The following is a 19,538-nucleotide window of genomic DNA, read 5'->3' on the forward strand; positions in this document are numbered from 1 at the left end:
GTTCATTTTTTTTTGTTTGTTACCTCAAAACTTTCGACTGGGTGGATTTTGATAATTCTTTTTTTATCAACTATTTAGCATACATAGGCTACACTAAAAGTATCGGGAATGGAATATTTCCGCTGTTCCTGTATTATTTAAATCTTTTTAATTGAAAACTCCTTGGTTTTAAAAATCGAATACCATTTATTTATTTAAAAAAAGATTCTCGGTCTTGTCAAACTTGTTTAGTCGTTGAGAAAATGGAATTTACTCGAGAAAATTCTAGAGCGATGATTTATTATGACTTTCGAAGTGGTTTAACACAAAAACAGTGTGTTGAACGGATGATTTCTGCATTTGGGGATGAAGCCCCATCCAAAACCACAATTTATCGCTGGTGAATTTCAACGTGGACGTGCCAAGCTCAGTGATGATCCCCGTCAAGGTCGTCCAAAAACTGCAGTCACCAAAGAAAACGTTGATGCTGTGCGTAAGCTGATTGAGGAAGTGTGACATGTGGGAACATGTGACATACCGCGAAATTCAGGCAACTTTAGACATTGGCATGAGTCAAATACAAATAATCTTGCATGAACAATTAGGTGTAAAAAGGTTGTTTTCCCGATGGATACCGCATTTGCTCTGTGAAAAGCAAAAAGCGGCTCGCGTTACTTGGTGCGTCAGAACTCCCGAAAGATTCCGCGCAGGATCCTTAAATGCTGTATACATCATCGTATTAGGTGGCGAATCCTGATTATACGCGTACGAACCCGAAAAAAAAACCAGTCACGATTTTGGGTGTTCGAAAATAAGTTAAAGCCAACAAAAATTGTTCGTTCACGGAGTGTTGCAAAACCGGCCATGTTGCGAATATTCCTCTTGAGGGACAAAGAAAGGTTAATGCAGAATGGTATGCTAGCATTTGTTTGCCACAGGTCGTTTCGGAACTCCGTAAAGAGAACTGCAACCGCCGCATCATCCTTCATCACGACAATTTCTCACACCGAGCACAGAACAAAAGAGTTTTTAGAGCAAGAAAACATAGAATTATTAGACCATCCGCCGTACAGCCCCGACCTAAGTCCTAATGATTTCTATACTTTCCCTAAAATAAAGAATAAATTGCGTGGTCAGAGATTTTCATCACCTGAAGAAGCTGTGGACGACCACACTACTACAAACGGCCATTTTGGAGACCCCAACTTCCGAATGGAATGGTTGCTTCAATGATTGGTTCCATCGTATGGAAAAATGTGTCAAATTTCGCGAAGAATATTTCGTAAAGCAATACATACATTTTTTAATAGTAATGTTGTGTCACCTCCTTGATTCCCGAAATTTTCAGTGCAGCCCTCGTATTTTTACAAGTAATAACGAGTAAATGAACGCAATTTTTGTTGCCCTACCGAAGTTTATTAGTAAAAAACGTTCCTGCTACATACCTAATACCTACACGCATCGAATCACATGCTCTGGACATGGAAAAATGGAAAACTTCCAGCGGGAATCGACTCCGTAGCTCATTTCATTCACGACTCGACATCTATATAGTGATTGTAAGACATGTGAATAGAAAAACAAAAAATATTAATATTCATTTATTATTTATTGCGACATTAATTCAAATACAGACTGTCTCAAATATGTGTTTACAATGTTTCGCTGCAGCAGAATATTCCAAAATAATATATTAGAACCAAATAATTAATTTTTACACATAGTCAGTTGATGTCAATCATTTATAACAACTGTGTTGTGTAGGTACTGACCTACGATGTGATAATACCTTATATAAAAATTAAGGATGCTTACCACCCAATTTAGTAATTTTTGTAATATAAATAAATACATTGCTAAGTACACAGTCGATGGCAGTCTGTTACATCACATAAAATACTTCTACGTAACTTATCACAATAATTATAATTAATAAAATACCTCTAAGTAGCTTACCATAATCATTATAATTAATAAAGTACTTTTACGTAGTTTATTATAATCATTATAATCAATAAAGTACTTCTACGTAGTTTATTATAATCATTATAATTAATAAAGTACTTCTACGTAGTTTATTATAATCATTATAATTAATAAAGTACTTCTACGTAGTTTATTATAATCATTATAATCAATAAAGTACTTCTACGTAGTTTATTATAATCATTATAATTAATAAAGTACTTCTACGTAGTTTATTATAATCATTATAATCAATAAAGTACTTCTACGTAGTTTATTATAATCATTATAATTAATAAAGTACTTCTACGTAGTTTATTATAATCATTATAATCAATAAAGTACTTATACGTAGTTTATTATAATCATTATAATCAATAAAGTACTTCTACGTAGTTTATTATAATCATTATAATCAATAAAGTACTTCTACGTAGTTTATTATAATCATTATAATCAATAAAGTACTTCTACGTAGTTTATTATAATCATTATAATTAATAAAGTACTTCTACGTAGTTTATCATAATTATTATTATTAATAAAATACTTCTACGTAGTTTACCATAATTATTATATTAATTACCACACTCAATTTCAGAATACTGAGAAAGTCAAGAATTATGCGATGTAGCTAGTTTATCACTGCACAGAATAATAATTCTTCTACTAATAGGTTTCTTAAACATTTTTTTCCATGTCTTCTAAAACTATGTAAGTCTCTTTTGAACCGCTTCGAAGTTAGCTTTTTGTGGGAACCCCCATAATACTTTTCACTGAGTGGTTTGCTCACTCATGTACATACAATTACGATATAATTCTATTATCTAAAAGAAGCGTCGCGTTTTCGTTGATAATTCTTCTCCCAGACATAAAATATACTTTGTGAATTGACAGTCTTGCATATTAGTAAGGTAATAGTCAAATATTTATTTAATAAGTACCCTATAAGAACACTTTAAAATAGCCCTAATTTAAGCAATGATAATACTGCAATTTAAAAAACTCAATTTTAATTAAACTAGTTCAAATGTCAGTCTTAATTTCGATTATAGACAAAGCGATAATTTCACCAATACATTTAAAGCGCGTTCACGAAAACCGAGTTTACATGACATAAACAATATAATGTATTAAATGGATGTCAGAACTGTCATTGATAATTATTATGAACCAAGTCAAGTCTTATATGTCAATATTTCTATTACGACAATGACAGTGACAGCTGTCAGAACGCGGTCAAATATGTTATTAATGTTGTCCAAATTCGACAGTCAGCATTTTAACGCTTTTAGGCTATAATTGCATTTATGTTTAAATTGTTTATATTGCGTTCTACTTTTACTACTTTTTATTTTGAAAAAAAAAAAAAAACGCAATGTATTATTACATCAATTCTATACTTTCTTTATAATATAGATTGAATTTTCTCTTCGAATTGCTTCTACCAACAGGGACTTTAATTCTAATAATAATCAATCAATCTATGATGAAATAGTGGATTTTTAATCAATGGGAGAAGGACCACTCACGCTATGTCATGAAGATAAGATAAAAGGCTATATTAAGTCAATCGCCGCTTAGTAAAAATCTTAAGTCTAAATGCGTAAAACAATATAAATGTCAAATATTAAAGATATGTAAATCTAGTATTATACATATACAATAATTAGTGTGTACAATTACTCACACGAATTAAGAAACTCTAATGTTAATTCAATAAGCCAAAAATAGTATTACATTAATTATAATCACAGAAATGTTATGATGCCAATAACATATTCTTTTGCATATATTCACAGCACTTTGTTCCAAGGCATATTTTTTAAAATATTTGCTTTCATTCTCAGACTAAGAGAAAAAGTCATTTTATCGATTTAACGAGTCCATCATATTGAACCAGGGACGGTAAAACCATAGTGTGACAACAACGCTCAGTTTAATTTACACATATTTACAAAACGTCTTGAGGAAGTTGCACAGACAGGAATCTAAATTTAGTTGAGCTAATTAATATCGAGTATATATTAATTTTATTATATGCAAACACATCCACAGAATCTAGGGATACCTAATTCCGAAGTAAATTATGGCTTTATAGTTTACAACCTTAGATTGAGGATTGGTGTCCGCTGTGCTCCAATTAGATACCGCACTACCTAAGAACTTATATCTTTTCTATTACGGCAACTATTAGATGCGGTATCTTGACACTCAATGGCATCTTTCAAAATTTGTAACATACGCTTCGTGTTATTTTATATTGATATTAATAAAATACAAAATAATTACTGATGATATGTGATCCCAGTGTCTTTCTTAGTTCTTTTATATTTTTTACAAAAAATTTCACTATGATCCCGACATTTAAGTTGTATTTATTAGCAAAGTTTAACGGCACATGTAGCAATCATTTCGCACATTGCTGGAGACTGGCTCAAGTACGCCCACTTGGGCGTAGTATGAGTTGTGGCACTTTGTCGACTCGCCTGCGGTATCTGGTTGGAGCGCAGCGGAGACGAATCCTTAATCTAAGTTTACAACCTTATTAATCTACATACAAAGGTGTTGTTCCAAAATGGGGCCTGTCTTTGTATGTTTAATAGATTTTTAGGCGAGAGTAGTCGCTTTTAGATGACAACAATATTATACAGAGTACTAGTTATGCAATTATCAGACTCAGATTAGTTAGACATGACAGTGACAACTGACATAAACAATGTCATATTTAAATCATTGCAAATGCCACCATGATTTACTTATGTATTTTAGTGGAATTCTGGATCACTATGTTCTATTCCAAATTGAGCTTTCTAGTGCCCGGCGTAAAAGAATCGTGCTCTAGGGCTATTCTATATTATTCTATTTTCAAAATATTTTTATTCTTGTGCTTTTGAATTCAATTCCATTCAAACATAGCACTCGCAACAAAACTAACATTGCTTTATTGTTAAACAAATAACTATTAATTCTTCCTTTTACTGTAATAATAGCAAATTCTTGATAGTTTTTTTGATATTCGATTTAATCATTATCACTCAATTCTGTGGATTTGTTTTTTTAAATAAGTAATTCTTGTGCCTACATACAATGTTTTACGTTCCTAGCGTCTCTGCAATCTGAATACAAACAAATGCTTATTTCCAAGGTATAAGATTTATAGTGTATAATAAAAATTTGAAATTAGTACTAAATACTTGTTTTTAGTATTATTTTTATTTTCATACATAGCACTAATAGTAAATAATATGGTTTTCAAAGTGAATACTTCTTAAGACGCTCTGATCACTTAACTTTGTGGGTATTACATTAAACTGAGCTGTCACCATCGGCTAAGTAACTCTCGTTCGTATAATTCAAAGACCAAGTATAGTAACTAGACTAATTGATAGCTTCCGTCTCACTCACACATAGAGTGCTTAGATTTTTGTTTCGCCATGCGTGCCGCTTTTTTCAAGGTCAGCACACCCGGTGTGCTAAACAAACTTGACAGCGCTGCACAGATATTTTGTTTACTTTTATATGCGTCTATAGAAATAAGCAATTATTGTTGTGAAATATCCACTATTTATACAACATCAGTGAGAATTTTAAGTAGAATCGAAGGAAATATGGTGCGATGTTGTGTTTTACGATGTAAAAGTGATAGTGAAAGAAGACTTGTTATACTAGGTACCTATAATATATATATAGGATATTATCTGTCTCATGTTGGCCACGCCACACCGATGTCTAGTTACTATACTTGGTCTATAGTATAATTGCTTTCGGGCGATTTTGAACTCTTGCTATGTCTTTTAATCTACCAAAAATCATCAAAACATACCACATCTCATCATACCGTTTCAATCTATTTTGAATGTATGATCTTAACTTGAATATGCAAAGAATAATTATTTCAAAATGATATACATTTTATTGCTACGATCATATTCTATATTTAACTTATTGACTCATTCCAATATCTCTTTGTCTGAGAATTTTTATATAAATATACATTAATATATAAATACAATCAATCAATCAAAAATATATACATTATAATAATGAACTAACAAACATTAAATCATTATTAATAAAAATTTATATCGAATTAACGTTTACAATTTATTAGTCCTAAAATATGTTTTGTTTTAGTTCGCATCAATTTGTACCTGTTTGTTTTAATATCACCATAATTTAGTAAGGCGGGTTGTTTTACGAACCAGCTAAGTATAGGGAATATTACTCGTTTGGTGCTTAAAGGATTTTCGCTCCAAGCACGGTGTAATTAGGTCCAATTTTATAAAATTGCATCTTTATAATAATGATAAACTTAATTAATTAAAATCATGTTCATAGAATATATTAAAAAAAAACTGTTTACTACACTATGCGTTCTAGGATGTGAAATGTTAAGGAAAGTATACTTAATTATGATTTATAAAATTATAAAAATACATGAAAGAGATATGTGATTATACGTTAATTAATTAAGCATAACCAAAGTTAAATTTGACAGATCCTCACAGTTTAAAGCTGGAAAATGCCTGTTTTAAGACGAAACATTAAGTCAAATGCATAAATAATATATTTCCAACAAATAGCTGGACACACAGCACTAAAATTACTAAACGGTTTTTCTTTTTTTTTATGAATATAAGGGACGAGACGAGCAGGACCTTCAGCTGATGGTAATTGATACGCCTTACCTATTACAATGCAGTGCCGCTCAGGATTCTTGAAAAACCCATAAATTCTGAGCAACACCACAATTGCGCTCGTCACCCTGAGATATTTTTTTTTATTTAAGAGGGGGCAAACGGGCAAGAGGCTCACAGAATAGGGTCAGGAGGCAACCGCCCATGGACATCCGCCACAACAGGTGTGTCAAGAAATGCGTTGCCGGCCATTAAGGTAGGAGTATGCTTTTTTCTTGAAGGTCCCGAAGTCGTATCTGTTCGGGAAAACCGCAGCCGGTAATTGATTTCACAAAGTGAAACGCGCGGTTGTGGAATGCCAGACGTCTACGTGGTGCGGGTGGTACTTTGCACGTAATGTCCGGTGGTGGAATTCGGCCGGTGGAATCAACCCGAACAGCTCCTCTGAGCACTCCCCGTGATAAATGCGGTAGAAGATGCAAAGAGAACCCACATCTCTACGCAATGACAAAGCCATCTCCGATCGGCTTGATCGTCGATGATTCAAACAGCTCTTCGTTGTATATGGTCAAATGGAAGAAGCTGGGGAGCACCCGTCCAGAGGTGACAACAGTACTCCATGTGAGGCCGAATTTGCGCCTTATAAAGATGTAGGCGGTGGCTTTTATATGATATATCGACGCCAAGTATGCCAATACAGGCTGTGGCAGTTAGAGGAGTGATCTCAAATCGAGAGGATACGATTTCAGACACAAGTTTGTTACGGTTTTCGTCGACACTATCCCGGGACATGTTGGCACGGCCGGTGTAGGAAGCATACCATGTGCTGTCGTCTGCATAGCAATGAATACTGCTGATTTGCAGCATATCATTGATATGCAAAAGAAACAGTGTAAGGGATGGTACGCAGCCTTGCGGGACACCAGCGTTTATGTTTTAATTCGGAGCATGCACCGTTGATAACAACCTTGACGCTCCGATCGGCCAAAAAGCTAGCGACCCATTTGCACAACTTCTCGGGAAGCCCATAGGATGGCAGTTTCGCTATAAGCGCTTTATGCCACACCCGATCGAAGGCCTTCGCTATGTCCAAGCTCACCGCCAACGCCTCTCCCTTCGACTCAACCGCTTGCGCCCATTTATGGGTGAGGTATGCAAGAAGATCACCAGCTGAGCGACAATGACGGAAATGTTAAGATGTTAAGTCACATTTGCCCAGTAATTTCACTAGCTACGGCGTCCTCCAGACCGAAACACAGTAATGTTTACACATTATTGCTTCACGGCAGAAATAGGCGCCGTTGTGGTACCCATAATCTAGCCGGCTTGTGCAAAGGAGCCTCCCACTGGTACAATAAATGTTATATACGATATTCGATATGTGATCTTATTACCAATTATTATTGTCAAGAAAATAATTTAAGGCAGTATTAATAATTAAGTAGGATTTAAAATAATATTTAGACGCTATCATAATGATTTCCTTGTTTCATAGTGATGTGTTGTTTCATATTCAAAATTATATTTTAATAATAAATAGTCACAAAATTTGCTAAGTAAGAAGAAAAATATAAAAAAAAAACTACAGTAATATATAGGCAGCTGGGAAGTGTTAAGTAAAATACGCAAGGCACCACCAACAACGAGAAATCAAGAAAGGAAATCATCGAATATTATATATACCGCTTAAAAGCTCTAGAAACTAATACTACTAAGTAATCGTTTTATAAAAGATATGTTAGCGTTCGCAAGAAAGCCTTGCCAAAAGGAGCAATGCTATTCACGGTCAAGAGGTGAAAGCATGTACAGTTATCGCACGAGTTGAATGCAGTTGGCACCTGGGGTAAATAGCGGTACCATCTCCCCCCGCTTGTCCGCACACCTCGCCTCGCGCGTCTACAGTGTAGTGCCGAGTCATAGTCGTTGCTTACCGTGACCACCGCGTTAATACTAAAGTAGCGATCCAGTTATATTTTTTTTTTCAGGCCCGTTATAAAAAAATGGATGAGAAATTTTAAAAAGCGCGCGCATCACTGTAACACAAGAGTAACAGGGTGCAGTGGGTTTCTAGAATTTTCTGACGTTTGCGACACTCGTTTTGTTTGGTTTCTTCCTACATTATTAGGCTAGGCTAATTTTAAGGATTTTTGCGTTGTTAGGCCATAGAAGTACATATTTATCGACACTCTCATGATTATGGTCATCAATTATAATAAGATCACATCACTATCGCATTCCTGAACTCTGCATTCAACTCGCGCGTTATCTGCAGATAGGTATATAGATAATTCAGATGTGTCAATGCCCATTACAATGCAGTGCCGCTAAGGATTCTTGAAGACCCAAAAATTCTGAGCGGCACTACAACTGCCCTCGTCACCTTGACACATAAGTTGTTAAGTCTCATTTGCCCAGTAATTTCACTAGCTACGGCGCCCTTCAGACCAAAACACAGCAATGCTTAGAGATTACTGCTTCACGGCAGAAATAGGCGCCGATGTGGTACCCATAATCAAGCCGGAATACTGTGCAAAGGAGCCTCCCACTGGTAAAATTGAAAGTGTAGCGAAGTTTTTAAGAGTGTACACTTGAATTACGAGAAAAACGATACAAAGCTATCCGCAGATAAATACTTATATTATCCGTCTAAAAATATGCGTTCCCATCTGTCTCCTCCTCTCTCTACCAGTTCTCGATATAAGACGTCGATAGGTTCTAACGCCAAATAACGGAGACGTTTGGATCGTCGTCTATCATCTGATCCAGGGTTGGAAGGTCAATGTTGGCCATACAGCATATCTCATCGGCGCAATGAAGGCCAGTGAAGAGTCGTCGAACATGGAACATTTGGTCTAGATTAGAAATCAAGCCATTTGGACGGGATGGGCTGCGAACAATTACTGGATAGCTGTGGAGAAAATGATATGTCAACTTTAATTTACAGCTATTAATATATATGAGTTAGTGTTACGTAAAAACTGACATGTACCTTAAGAAAAAACGAATAAATCAATAAATATGTCGTGTGTGCTTGGCTTTATTTTTTATAAATTTATTGATTAATTTTACAAAAAAAATCAAACAATTCTAATGAGTAAATATAATTGGCAATAATTTTACTTTTAAGTATTAAAACGGAGCGAAATTACAATCGAAATGAAATGAAATTCCTTATTTTCTTAAGAAAAATCAATGACTATCATAGAAGACTAGAATCCCGTCTCACTGAACTATAGAAGAAAAATTGGTGTTAAATTCTAATCAAATGAATTGAAAAAAAAATCATTTGTGTGGTAAAGGTTACTATAACACTATTTATATTTTTGATTTTATTAATGATTCCACAAACAGGCAATGGAGCGAAGGCTCTCAGTCTATTTAATTATAATTATTTTTGTACAATACTACATTATTATATTGTAACTAAATTAAGGAAAACATAAGACCGCTGAGTTTTTGAGCCCATTCTCTCTCAGGTCTGAGGCATAGTATTTCGAATGGGTGGTAGTTTTGACATTCAATAAGTGATTTGAATATAAGTGATTTTTTGTGAGTGAATATTAGAATTTGAATTCCTTATGAAGGTTTCCCCTTACCGTTTCAGACATCTAATTAGTCCATGTAACTGAGCGAAAACAACTAATCTCCTTATGCAGAACGGATTGCTGTCTACTGCATGACGTTCACATACTGTGCGTAGAGTTGTGCCTTGTTGCAAAGCGCATAGTATACGCAAAACCTCGGCTAGAGATGTCTGAAAATTCAAAATCATATGTAACAACTGAGTGTCTAATATAAGATGGCTTCATGCAAAATACCGAACATATGCTACATGTAATTAAAACAAATCAAATATAAAAAAAGTACATAAATCACATCTGTTAAAAAATATTACAATTATGAACCCCAACGTTATTACAAAGTTTTTTTTTAATGAAAATAAGGGACGAGATGAGCAGGGCGTTCAGCTGATGGTAATTGATACGCCCTACCAGTTACAATGCAGTGCCGCTCAGGATTCTTAAAAAATTCACAAATTCTGAGCGACACTACAATTGCGCTCATCGCCTTGAGACATAAGATGCTAGGTCTCATTTGCCTAGTAATTTCACTTGCTACGGCGCCCTTCAGACCAAAACACGGAAATGTTTACACATAACTGCGTCACGGCAGAAATAGGCGCCGTTGTAGTACCCATAATCTAGCCGGCTTCCTATGCAAAGGAGCCTCTCCCTGGTAAACTGTGCAACTTTAAATGGGATTAAGTAGCTAGAAACTCATTAACATAATTCAAATCAATGTTTATACATACAGCTTCGACATTTTACAAAATATTTTAGTACATAATATTATATACAAAATGTGAGACATATTTGAGTTACATAAAAAGCAAAAGAAATTGTAAAAAGATATATTGCGTACCTATAGAAGATGAATAAATGTACATAAATAAATAAATGTCAAACTGTAATGAACAAAGGTGTACTACATTTTATCAACATGTGAAATATATTTGAAGAAAAATAGGTAAGTATAATTTTTTACTTCATAACTAAAGCAGTGTTCTGAATAAAGCAGGATCATAAATTTACGAGCATGACGCATAGACCAGCTATCGCCTCCCTCGCCTTATTTAGGAAAGGGAAAGACCCGCACCAAAAGCAACGTCATTTAATCAAGTATTTTAGTTAGTTATTTATTGATGATTTGATGTTTTGAGTTAATGAGTTTTTATACTTTTGAGTTTAGCTTTCTAGCTAGAACTTTGAAAGCTTTTAAAATAGCAAAGAATAGAACGCAGAATTATTATGGTGAAGATATCAGAAATGAGCCCAATACCAAAAGTGTTTGTTTGTAAGTGTAATTAGTTTATACGGTGCTGCAACCAAATATAGGTTTTTTTCAAATTCAAATATTTTTATTCAAAATAGGATGTGATATCACTTATTGAAAGTCAAAAAAAACTACCACCGATTCCAAAATGAATGCCTTAGGCCTGAGAAGAACGGACTCAACAAACTCAGTAGGCCTTTTTTTTCATCAAAAAATATGTTGTACAATAAAAGTAACATTTACAAAGGACCATTGTACAATTAAACTTATTCTTTAATAGCCTGAGGGCGGTCGATCCATTCCCAATCTGTGGTATCATTAAGAAAGAATTTATGTTATAGTAACCTTTACTACACAAACGTTTTTTTCAATTCTTTTGAATAACGCAATACTTTTGTTTTGAACATTTTCTGTTGTAAAAGCATATACACCGCCCACACCAAAGACTTGCTAACACGACTTAGCCGAGTAGTAGGCATTATAAGCTTATGTCTGTTCTTTCTGAATCTTGTTCAAATTTAAAGGCGTTTTAAATATAAATTAAAAAATAATAAAGAATATACTGTATAAATATAATTTTATCTAGTCATAGTATTGTAAATATAGTTATAAGATTTGTTTTACTAATATAAATAATCCTATAGCTTATATACAGTCTTAAGAGCTTGAATTCATTGTTTGCGTAAGGATGCTTCATGAACATGATGGTAGTTGATGGTAGTAATTAAAGTCATAATAATTATTAATCACATTCATCCATATATATAGTTATAAATCTTTGAAGTTAAAAAGTGTTATCTATACCTATAATATTGATGGATGGAAACCATGGTGGGTTTCCACATATTTTTTTTAATATAATCACTACAATGTTAGTTTAATTGAGTTTCTATCCAGCTCACTGGGAACCATTTTTTCATTAGCGAAGTTACTTTACCTTATCATCTCCCTTATTGATGAATGCTAAGCATGACTTCTGCATGTCCGGATCGTGAAAAAGTCTACATAATTTAGTTGTTGCTCGGTAAATATTGCTAAATTTCAAAACTGGTATTAGGGTAACCTAAAAAATATATTACACGATTAAATAAGCAATTTTGTAAATCTTTATATATATAAATTACGTGACACATTGTTTGTCCGCGATGGACTCTTAAACTAATGAACGGATTTTAATGGGGATTACTTCATTGAGTGCAGTTTGGTCCAACTTGAGATTGGATAGTTTTTATTTCGATTTGGGACCCATAATTAATTTTATTTTCAATATATGTTTTGTATGGACATATTTTCTATGAGAGAATTAAGTGACGCACGGTTTGACAGTTCCGCTGTGAAACAATTTCATTATAACAACAGGGAGCTTTTTTTACGAAATAATTCTTGTTGTTTTAAAATATTATTATATACAGAACAACGTCTGTAGGTTCAGCTAGTATAAATATATTTTAAACAACTGAGATAGCCAGGATTTATTGTGGAAAAAATATTAAACGAGTTTTGAGGCCATCACAGTCTAAAAGTCTCTCTTTTTTCGCGTGATGCTTCATCTCTTATGGTTCAACCTTTCGTTTAAATTGTTGAGTTAAATTTAGAGGTACAGTGACACTCAGTAATTTTATTTAATATAATAGGACCATATACAAGGTACAATCAAGCTTTTTAGTCACCTAAAAGTAAGAATTTTCACCTTCAGGCCATAGACAATCTTAATATGAAAATATCACAATATAAAAATAATCTTTAAAAAAACTGAGTTACTTGTGCCTGTCTATGTCTTCTTTGAAGGATTCAATTGGGTAAATGTTTATTTAAATAAGGGAAACAAATAATCGACAATAAACTACACAAGACAATAACTATCTACACTTTTTCGAAGGTAATCATGTAATATCAACCTACCGTCAATTGAAATCCACATATTGCAAATAGCAGCCCCCTATAATAATCTGTCGCCTTAAATATTTTTCGATATAAATCATACAAGATACATAGACAATTCAAACAATTTACTTTTTTTATGACAATAAGGGGCGAGATGAGCAAGAGTTCAGCTGATGGTAATTGATACGCTCTCAATGCAGTGCCGCTCAGGACCCAAAAATTTTGATTGGCACTACAATTGGCTGGTCACCTTGAAACAAAAGGTGTCAAGTCTCATTTGCGTAGAAATTTCACTAGCTACGACACCCTTCAGACTGAAACACAATAATGCTTACACATTACTGCTTCACGGCAGAAAAGGCACCGATGTGGTACTCATAATCTAGCTGCCATCTTGTGCAAAGAATCCCTCCTCTGGTGAATGCCCTTAGTTGCGTCTTACGACACCTTTGGGCATTGGACTTCCCTATAATTTGTACGCCCCAGGGAAGCTCAGAACAAACAAATAATATTGATAAGTTATTGGTTGACTCACCACTCCATAATATACTAAGTTTTGTATACAAGATTTTACAAGTGCATTTTGGATTTTGGTGTCAGTGGAGATCTTTGCCACATGGTTGTACCCATTAATTAATGGCAATAACTGAAAAAATATTTCAAATTTTATTATTAAACAAACACAAACATATTCTTAGTATAACTTGCAAACAAGGCTTGTATTAAATTTTGAGGTTATTTCTTGGTAGCTGTTTTAATACCTTCAATATTGCAATAGTCGAAATGAGACAAATATGTTCCTAACAAAAAGTAAACCTGTATACCCATTTTGTTGTTGTTTTATAAAACATATATTAAATAGGTGATTCATTAAAATTTTATCTGTGCTCTGCCAGACAACTCGGTGATGTAAAAAAAAAACATTGCGTGCGTACAAAGTACACATGTTAGAAGTGAAACCTGCATGGTGCATGAACCTCTAAACAGCATATGAATTCCTGGTACGTGTTGCTAGGATGACACATGATTTCAACTTTTTCGTTCTAGTTCTGACTCGAAAGTGTAAAGAAGAAGAAGAAGAAAAGAAGAAGTAGTGAAAAGTGGAAGTGTTCTAAGAAGAAGAAGACAGAAGAGAAGTAGTGTTCGGTGCAGTGTGACGCGTTGAAGGTACCGCCGCCCACAAGAGGAACAGCGGCAGACCGGCGAAGTGCAAGTTCAGAAAAAGTGAACGCAAATAAAGACTCGTTCCTATAAGCGGAGTATTATTTCCAATCCCTGACCCACTGCCGTGTCAGTATGCATATCTGTCTCATTCTTTGCCGCCTCCATCCTACACATTTTTACAATTGGTGTCAAAAGTGGGATTGGAAAGATGCCATTAGTGCCCAGGAACGAGAAGGGAGTGACCACGCGAGCGGGAGCAGCTGCAGCGGCAGAGGACGAGTCAGAAACATCCGGCTCTGGACTCAGTGCGACCGTGTCAGCACCGCAGGCTCCTGCCGTAGACATCAGCGCGCTCATGCAGCAGATGGCCGTCATGATGCAAGAGCAAGCGCGCCGACAGGAGGAGCAGCTGCGGGCCTTGCAAGAGGAACAAGCGCGCCGACAGGAGGAGCAAGCGCGCCGACAGGAGGAGCGGCTGCGGGGCTTGCAAGAGGAACAAGCGCGCCGACAGGAGGAGCAAGCGCGCCGACAAGAGGAGCAGTTGCGGGGCTTGAAAGAGGAGCAAGCGCGCCAACAGGAGGAACAAGCACGCCAACAGGAGGAGCAATTGCGAGGCCTGCATGAAGGCCTCTCCAAAGACATTTTATCCGTTGTGCAGAAAAACTCCACCCGTATTGACGCTGTGGAAAAAAAGATCGCCCGGATTGATAGTGTGGAAAAGAAGATGGACAAAGTTGAAGAGAACTTTCAACGGAAGATGGGAGAGATGGAAGTTACCATTAATCAGCTCAGTGGGAGGGTCGTGTGTCTTTACAGCCATCCAGAAGTTTCTGTATGTTCACATCCTGGTTTGCAGCTTCGGTCTTCCTCCCTTCTTCACACTTTCTGAACCAAGCTATCTCCTCACAAACTCCGATCACTGTTCCCGTCCTAATGATTTGCTTGTCCTCATGAGGATTAAACACGGGAACCATCGCAATCTGGGAGTAACCCACAACAGTCCTGGCTGGGATCCATGTCGTATCCGATGTCTCTCTATTATAGCGCATTTACAAGGTCTTCCTCTGTCATCCCTTGGCAGGACTACCGGGACTAGGGTCTGCGATCTCGGATTTAAAGTAGTGTCTCTTAAGCACAACACTTTACCAACAGTTCCGCCTTTTATTGGAATTTCTTCACTTCCATGCTTCAATACACCATGTTTCATGTCAATGGTACACTGATGATTTCGAAGAAAATCCAACCCAATGATGCAGTCATCTGTGATATCCGCGATTACCACTTTTTGCCAGTACAACGTATCCCCGATTTTCATGGCCACGATCTTCTCTCCCTGGACTGGTATGCGCTGGCCGGTAGCTATAAGGACAATCTTACCATGCTACAGTTAATAAAAGCGAGAAATTTCCTGCTACGCTACTCCGGGATTTTCTCAAAGAACGACGGGGACATCGGAAGAACTGGTTTGGTGAAACACAAGATCGACACAGGAGACACTGTTCCGATACGGCAAAGACCAAGACGTATTCCGTTTGCACGCGAACAAGAAGTGGAAGACATGATTCGGGATATGAAAGAAAATGGTGTGATAGAACCGTCGTCGAGTCCATGGTATTCTCCAGTGATTCTGGTGAAGAAGAAGGATGGATCAACTAGATTTTGTGTGGACTATCGGCGTCTGAATGATGTTACTAAGAAGGACAGTTATCCATTGCCATGAATCGATGACACCTTAGATTCACTTTGTGGCATGACGTGGTTCTATACTCTGGATTTGAAAAGTGGCTACTGGCAAGTTGATCTGGACCCTAAAGACAGGGAGAAGACGGCTTTTTCAACCGGAAAAGGATTATGGCAGTTCAAAACAATGCCCTTCAGATTATGCAACGCCCCAGCTACTTTCGAAAGGTTGATGGAGTATGTGCTGGCAGGTATGTTGGGAGAAACCTGCCTTGTCTACTTGGATGACATAATCATTATGGGACGAAGTTTTGAAGATCATCTTAAGAAGCTCGAAAAGGTCTTCGCAAAACTGCAGGGTGCCAACTTGAAGTTGAGTCCAAAGAAATGTTCCTTCTTTCAACGTCAGGTGAATTACTTGGGGCACGTTATCTCGGAGCAAGGCGTTGCGACGGATCCAGCCAAGATAAGTGCTGTCAAGGACTGGCCGACGCCGACAGAAAAGACACATGTGAGAGCATTCCTTGGACTATGCTCTTATTATCGACGCTTTGTGCAAGGGTTTTCCGATGTTGCTAAGCGATTACATCGACTGACGGAGGAGAAAAGAGCCTTTTCCTGGGATGAAGACTGCGAACAAGCTTTCTTAGAGTTGAAGAAACGACTATGTGAATCACCCATCCTCGGATATCCTGACACGGAGGGAAGATTCATAGTAGATACTGATGCTAGCAATTCTGGAATTGGTGGAGTGTTATCTCAGAAGAGGGGAGATCAAGAAGTTGTAATTGCATACTTAAGCAAATCTTTATCGAAGCCGGAGAGAAACTACTGTGTAACTCGTAGGGAGTTACTTGCCGTGGTGAAGACATTACAACATTTTAAAAAGTACTTGTTGGGTCGCAAATTCCTTGTAAGGACTGATCATGCCGCCTTGAAGTGGTTACTAGAATTCAAGAATCCGGAAGGACAAGTGGCCAGATGGATTGAGCAACTTCAAGAGAATGACTTTGAAATCGAACATCGAGGAGGAAAAAACTCATGGAAACGCAGATGCTTTATCTAGAAGACCTTGTCCGACGGAATGCAAACATTGCATTCGTCAGGAGGAGAAAGAAAATCCAATAATCCGACTGATCAGAACAGATTCGATCGATGGGAACTGGAGCAACGATGCAATGAGGAGAGCTGATAAGGATGGAAAATGATAAGGATCTTCAACCACTTTTACATTGGCTAGCAAGTGGATCACTTAAACCAAAATGGTCTGAAGTGGCTAGACACAGTACGGCTACCAAGAGTCTCTGGGCACAATGGAATAGTTTGGTGATGCATGACGGGTTGCTCTGCCGGAAATGGGAAACCCCGCAAGGAAAGGATTGCCATCTGCATCGTTCCCAGGGAGAAGGTGAACGAGATCCTGAGAGCTTATCACGATGGTTCTTCAGGTGGACATTTGGGAATAAGAAGAACTCTCATAAAAATTAAAGAACGATTTTACTGGTTGCATTGCCGTAATGATGTGGAAGACTGGTGCCGTAAATGCAACAGTTGTGCAGCTGTCAAAGGACCTCAAACCCGGAGCAGAGGAGCTATGAAGTTGTATAATGTTGGGGCTCCGTGGGAGAGAGTAGCTCTGGATATAGCCGGACCGTTTCCAGTTACCAAAGCTGGAAGCCGTTACATAATGGTAGTGATGGATTATTTCACGAAGTGGCCGAAAGCATATGCTCTACCGAATCAAGAAGCAGTTACCGTTGCGACGAAGCTGGTGAATGAAGTTTTCTGCAGATTCAGTGTGCCTTTGGAGTTGCACAGTGACCAAGGGCGGAACTTCGAGTCACAAGTATTTCAAGAAGTTTGCAAGATCTTGGGAATCCATAAGACCAGAACTACGCCATATCATCCACAGTCGGACGGGAAGGAATTGAAATTGCCAGCTGATTTACTCTCAGGCTGTCCACCGGATACTCCGAAATATATAACAGAATATGTGGATGAGTTACGGAAAAAGATGGTTGACATCTACGAGGAAATTACAACAACTGGGCTTAAGGCAAGTGAACGGATGAAGACCCGCTACGATCGAAAAGCTAATATTCCTAGTTTTGAAGAGGGAACCCTGATTTGGTTACACAATCCTGTAAGGCGAAAGGGGAAGTCTCCGAAGCTCCAACCAAGTTGGGAGGGACCATATAAAGTAATCACAAGGATAAATTATGTGACTCTCAGGATCCAGCATACCCCTCGAAGTCCCCCGAAAATCGTACATGTCGATCGGGTGGCTAAGTACGATACGACGTAAGCAACGATGATCGGGACGATCATGTCTTGGGAGCGGGCAGTGTTGCGTAGCAACCCTTCGAAGTATATGACGAGAGTTGTCAAACTTCAAGACATTGTTAATTTCAACAGCTCCGTCAGCAATACTCGTAGCTCAGCGGAAAAGTGTTTACTTTAGACGCTGTAGACCCGGGTTCGATACACCTACCAGTGTATGGATTTTTTTGGGTTTTGTAAAGTTAAAGGAAATTTCTAGTAAGTTCAGGATCAAATCGAACAGAAAAAAGGGATGGAAAATGTGTAAGCAGGATAAAAATAGTTAAAAGAATTTTCAAGTACAATTTAAATTTAAAGATGGAATGGGAGAATCATTTTGAAAATAGAACGGATCCGGGGGTATATAAGCCGTACTAAGCGTGGCCTACGGCAGTTCTAATTCTGACACGAAAGTGTAAAGAAGAAGAAGAAGAAAAGAAGAAGTAGTGAAAAGTGGAAGTGTTCTAAGAAGAAGAAGACAGAAGAGAAGTAGTGTTCGGTGCAGTGTGACGCGTTGAAGGTACCGCCGCCCACAAGAGGAACAGCGGCAGACCGGCGAAGTGCAAGTTCAGAAAAAGTGAACGCAAATAAAGACTCGTTCCTATAAGCGGAGTATTATTTCCAATCCCTGACCCACTCCCGTGTCAGTATGCATATCTGTCTCATTCTTTGCCGCCTTCATCCTACACATTTTTATATTTGTGTCTCTTACCTGTCGTTTTTTCCGTTGCATCCGGTTTCACTTCAAAAGTTCTAAACAATTTTATGCAACAAAACATTATAATGATATAAAAAACCCTAAATATTGGTTAAAACCCCAAAACTGATCATAACTTTTTATGTACTAAAACGTTAAAAAAAATTGGTCTTACAAATAAGCTTGCTATAAAATTATACCTGAGCATAAACCAAGGATATGCAAAATGTTCAATATATCGCTGACAACACTATCAATACAATGATAATTTTGAAGTGTTTTTAATGTAAAGCAGCTTTGCAAATAAAGCATAATGTCTATTCGTAAATATATTGCATATTCTTGGTTTAATCTCATTTACAATTGATGCCAACTAT

General features: G+C 36.8%; 1 protein-coding gene across 1 annotated transcript in view; it reads right to left on the minus strand.

Moving 5' to 3' along the window:
• Positions 1 to 1,567: 1,567 nt before the first annotated feature.
• The window catches only part of LOC126978356 (GATOR complex protein NPRL2-like), a 29,657-nt gene continuing 11,686 nt past the window's right edge, over positions 1,568 to 19,538 (minus strand). Inside the window, exons 7-10 of the mRNA XM_050827110.1 lie at positions 13,837 to 13,947; positions 12,355 to 12,480; positions 10,181 to 10,338; positions 1,568 to 9,492 (exon numbers count right to left, since the gene is read on the minus strand). Coding sequence (XP_050683067.1) covers positions 9,300 to 9,492; positions 10,181 to 10,338; positions 12,355 to 12,480; positions 13,837 to 13,947 — 588 coding nt within the window. The 3' untranslated portion in view covers positions 1,568 to 9,299. The remainder of the gene's footprint in view (positions 9,493 to 10,180; positions 10,339 to 12,354; positions 12,481 to 13,836; positions 13,948 to 19,538) is intronic.

Source organism: Leptidea sinapis, chromosome Z, assembly GCF_905404315.1.
Source record: "Leptidea sinapis chromosome Z, ilLepSina1.1, whole genome shotgun sequence".
Classification (NCBI taxonomy): domain Eukaryota; kingdom Metazoa; phylum Arthropoda; class Insecta; order Lepidoptera; family Pieridae; genus Leptidea; species Leptidea sinapis.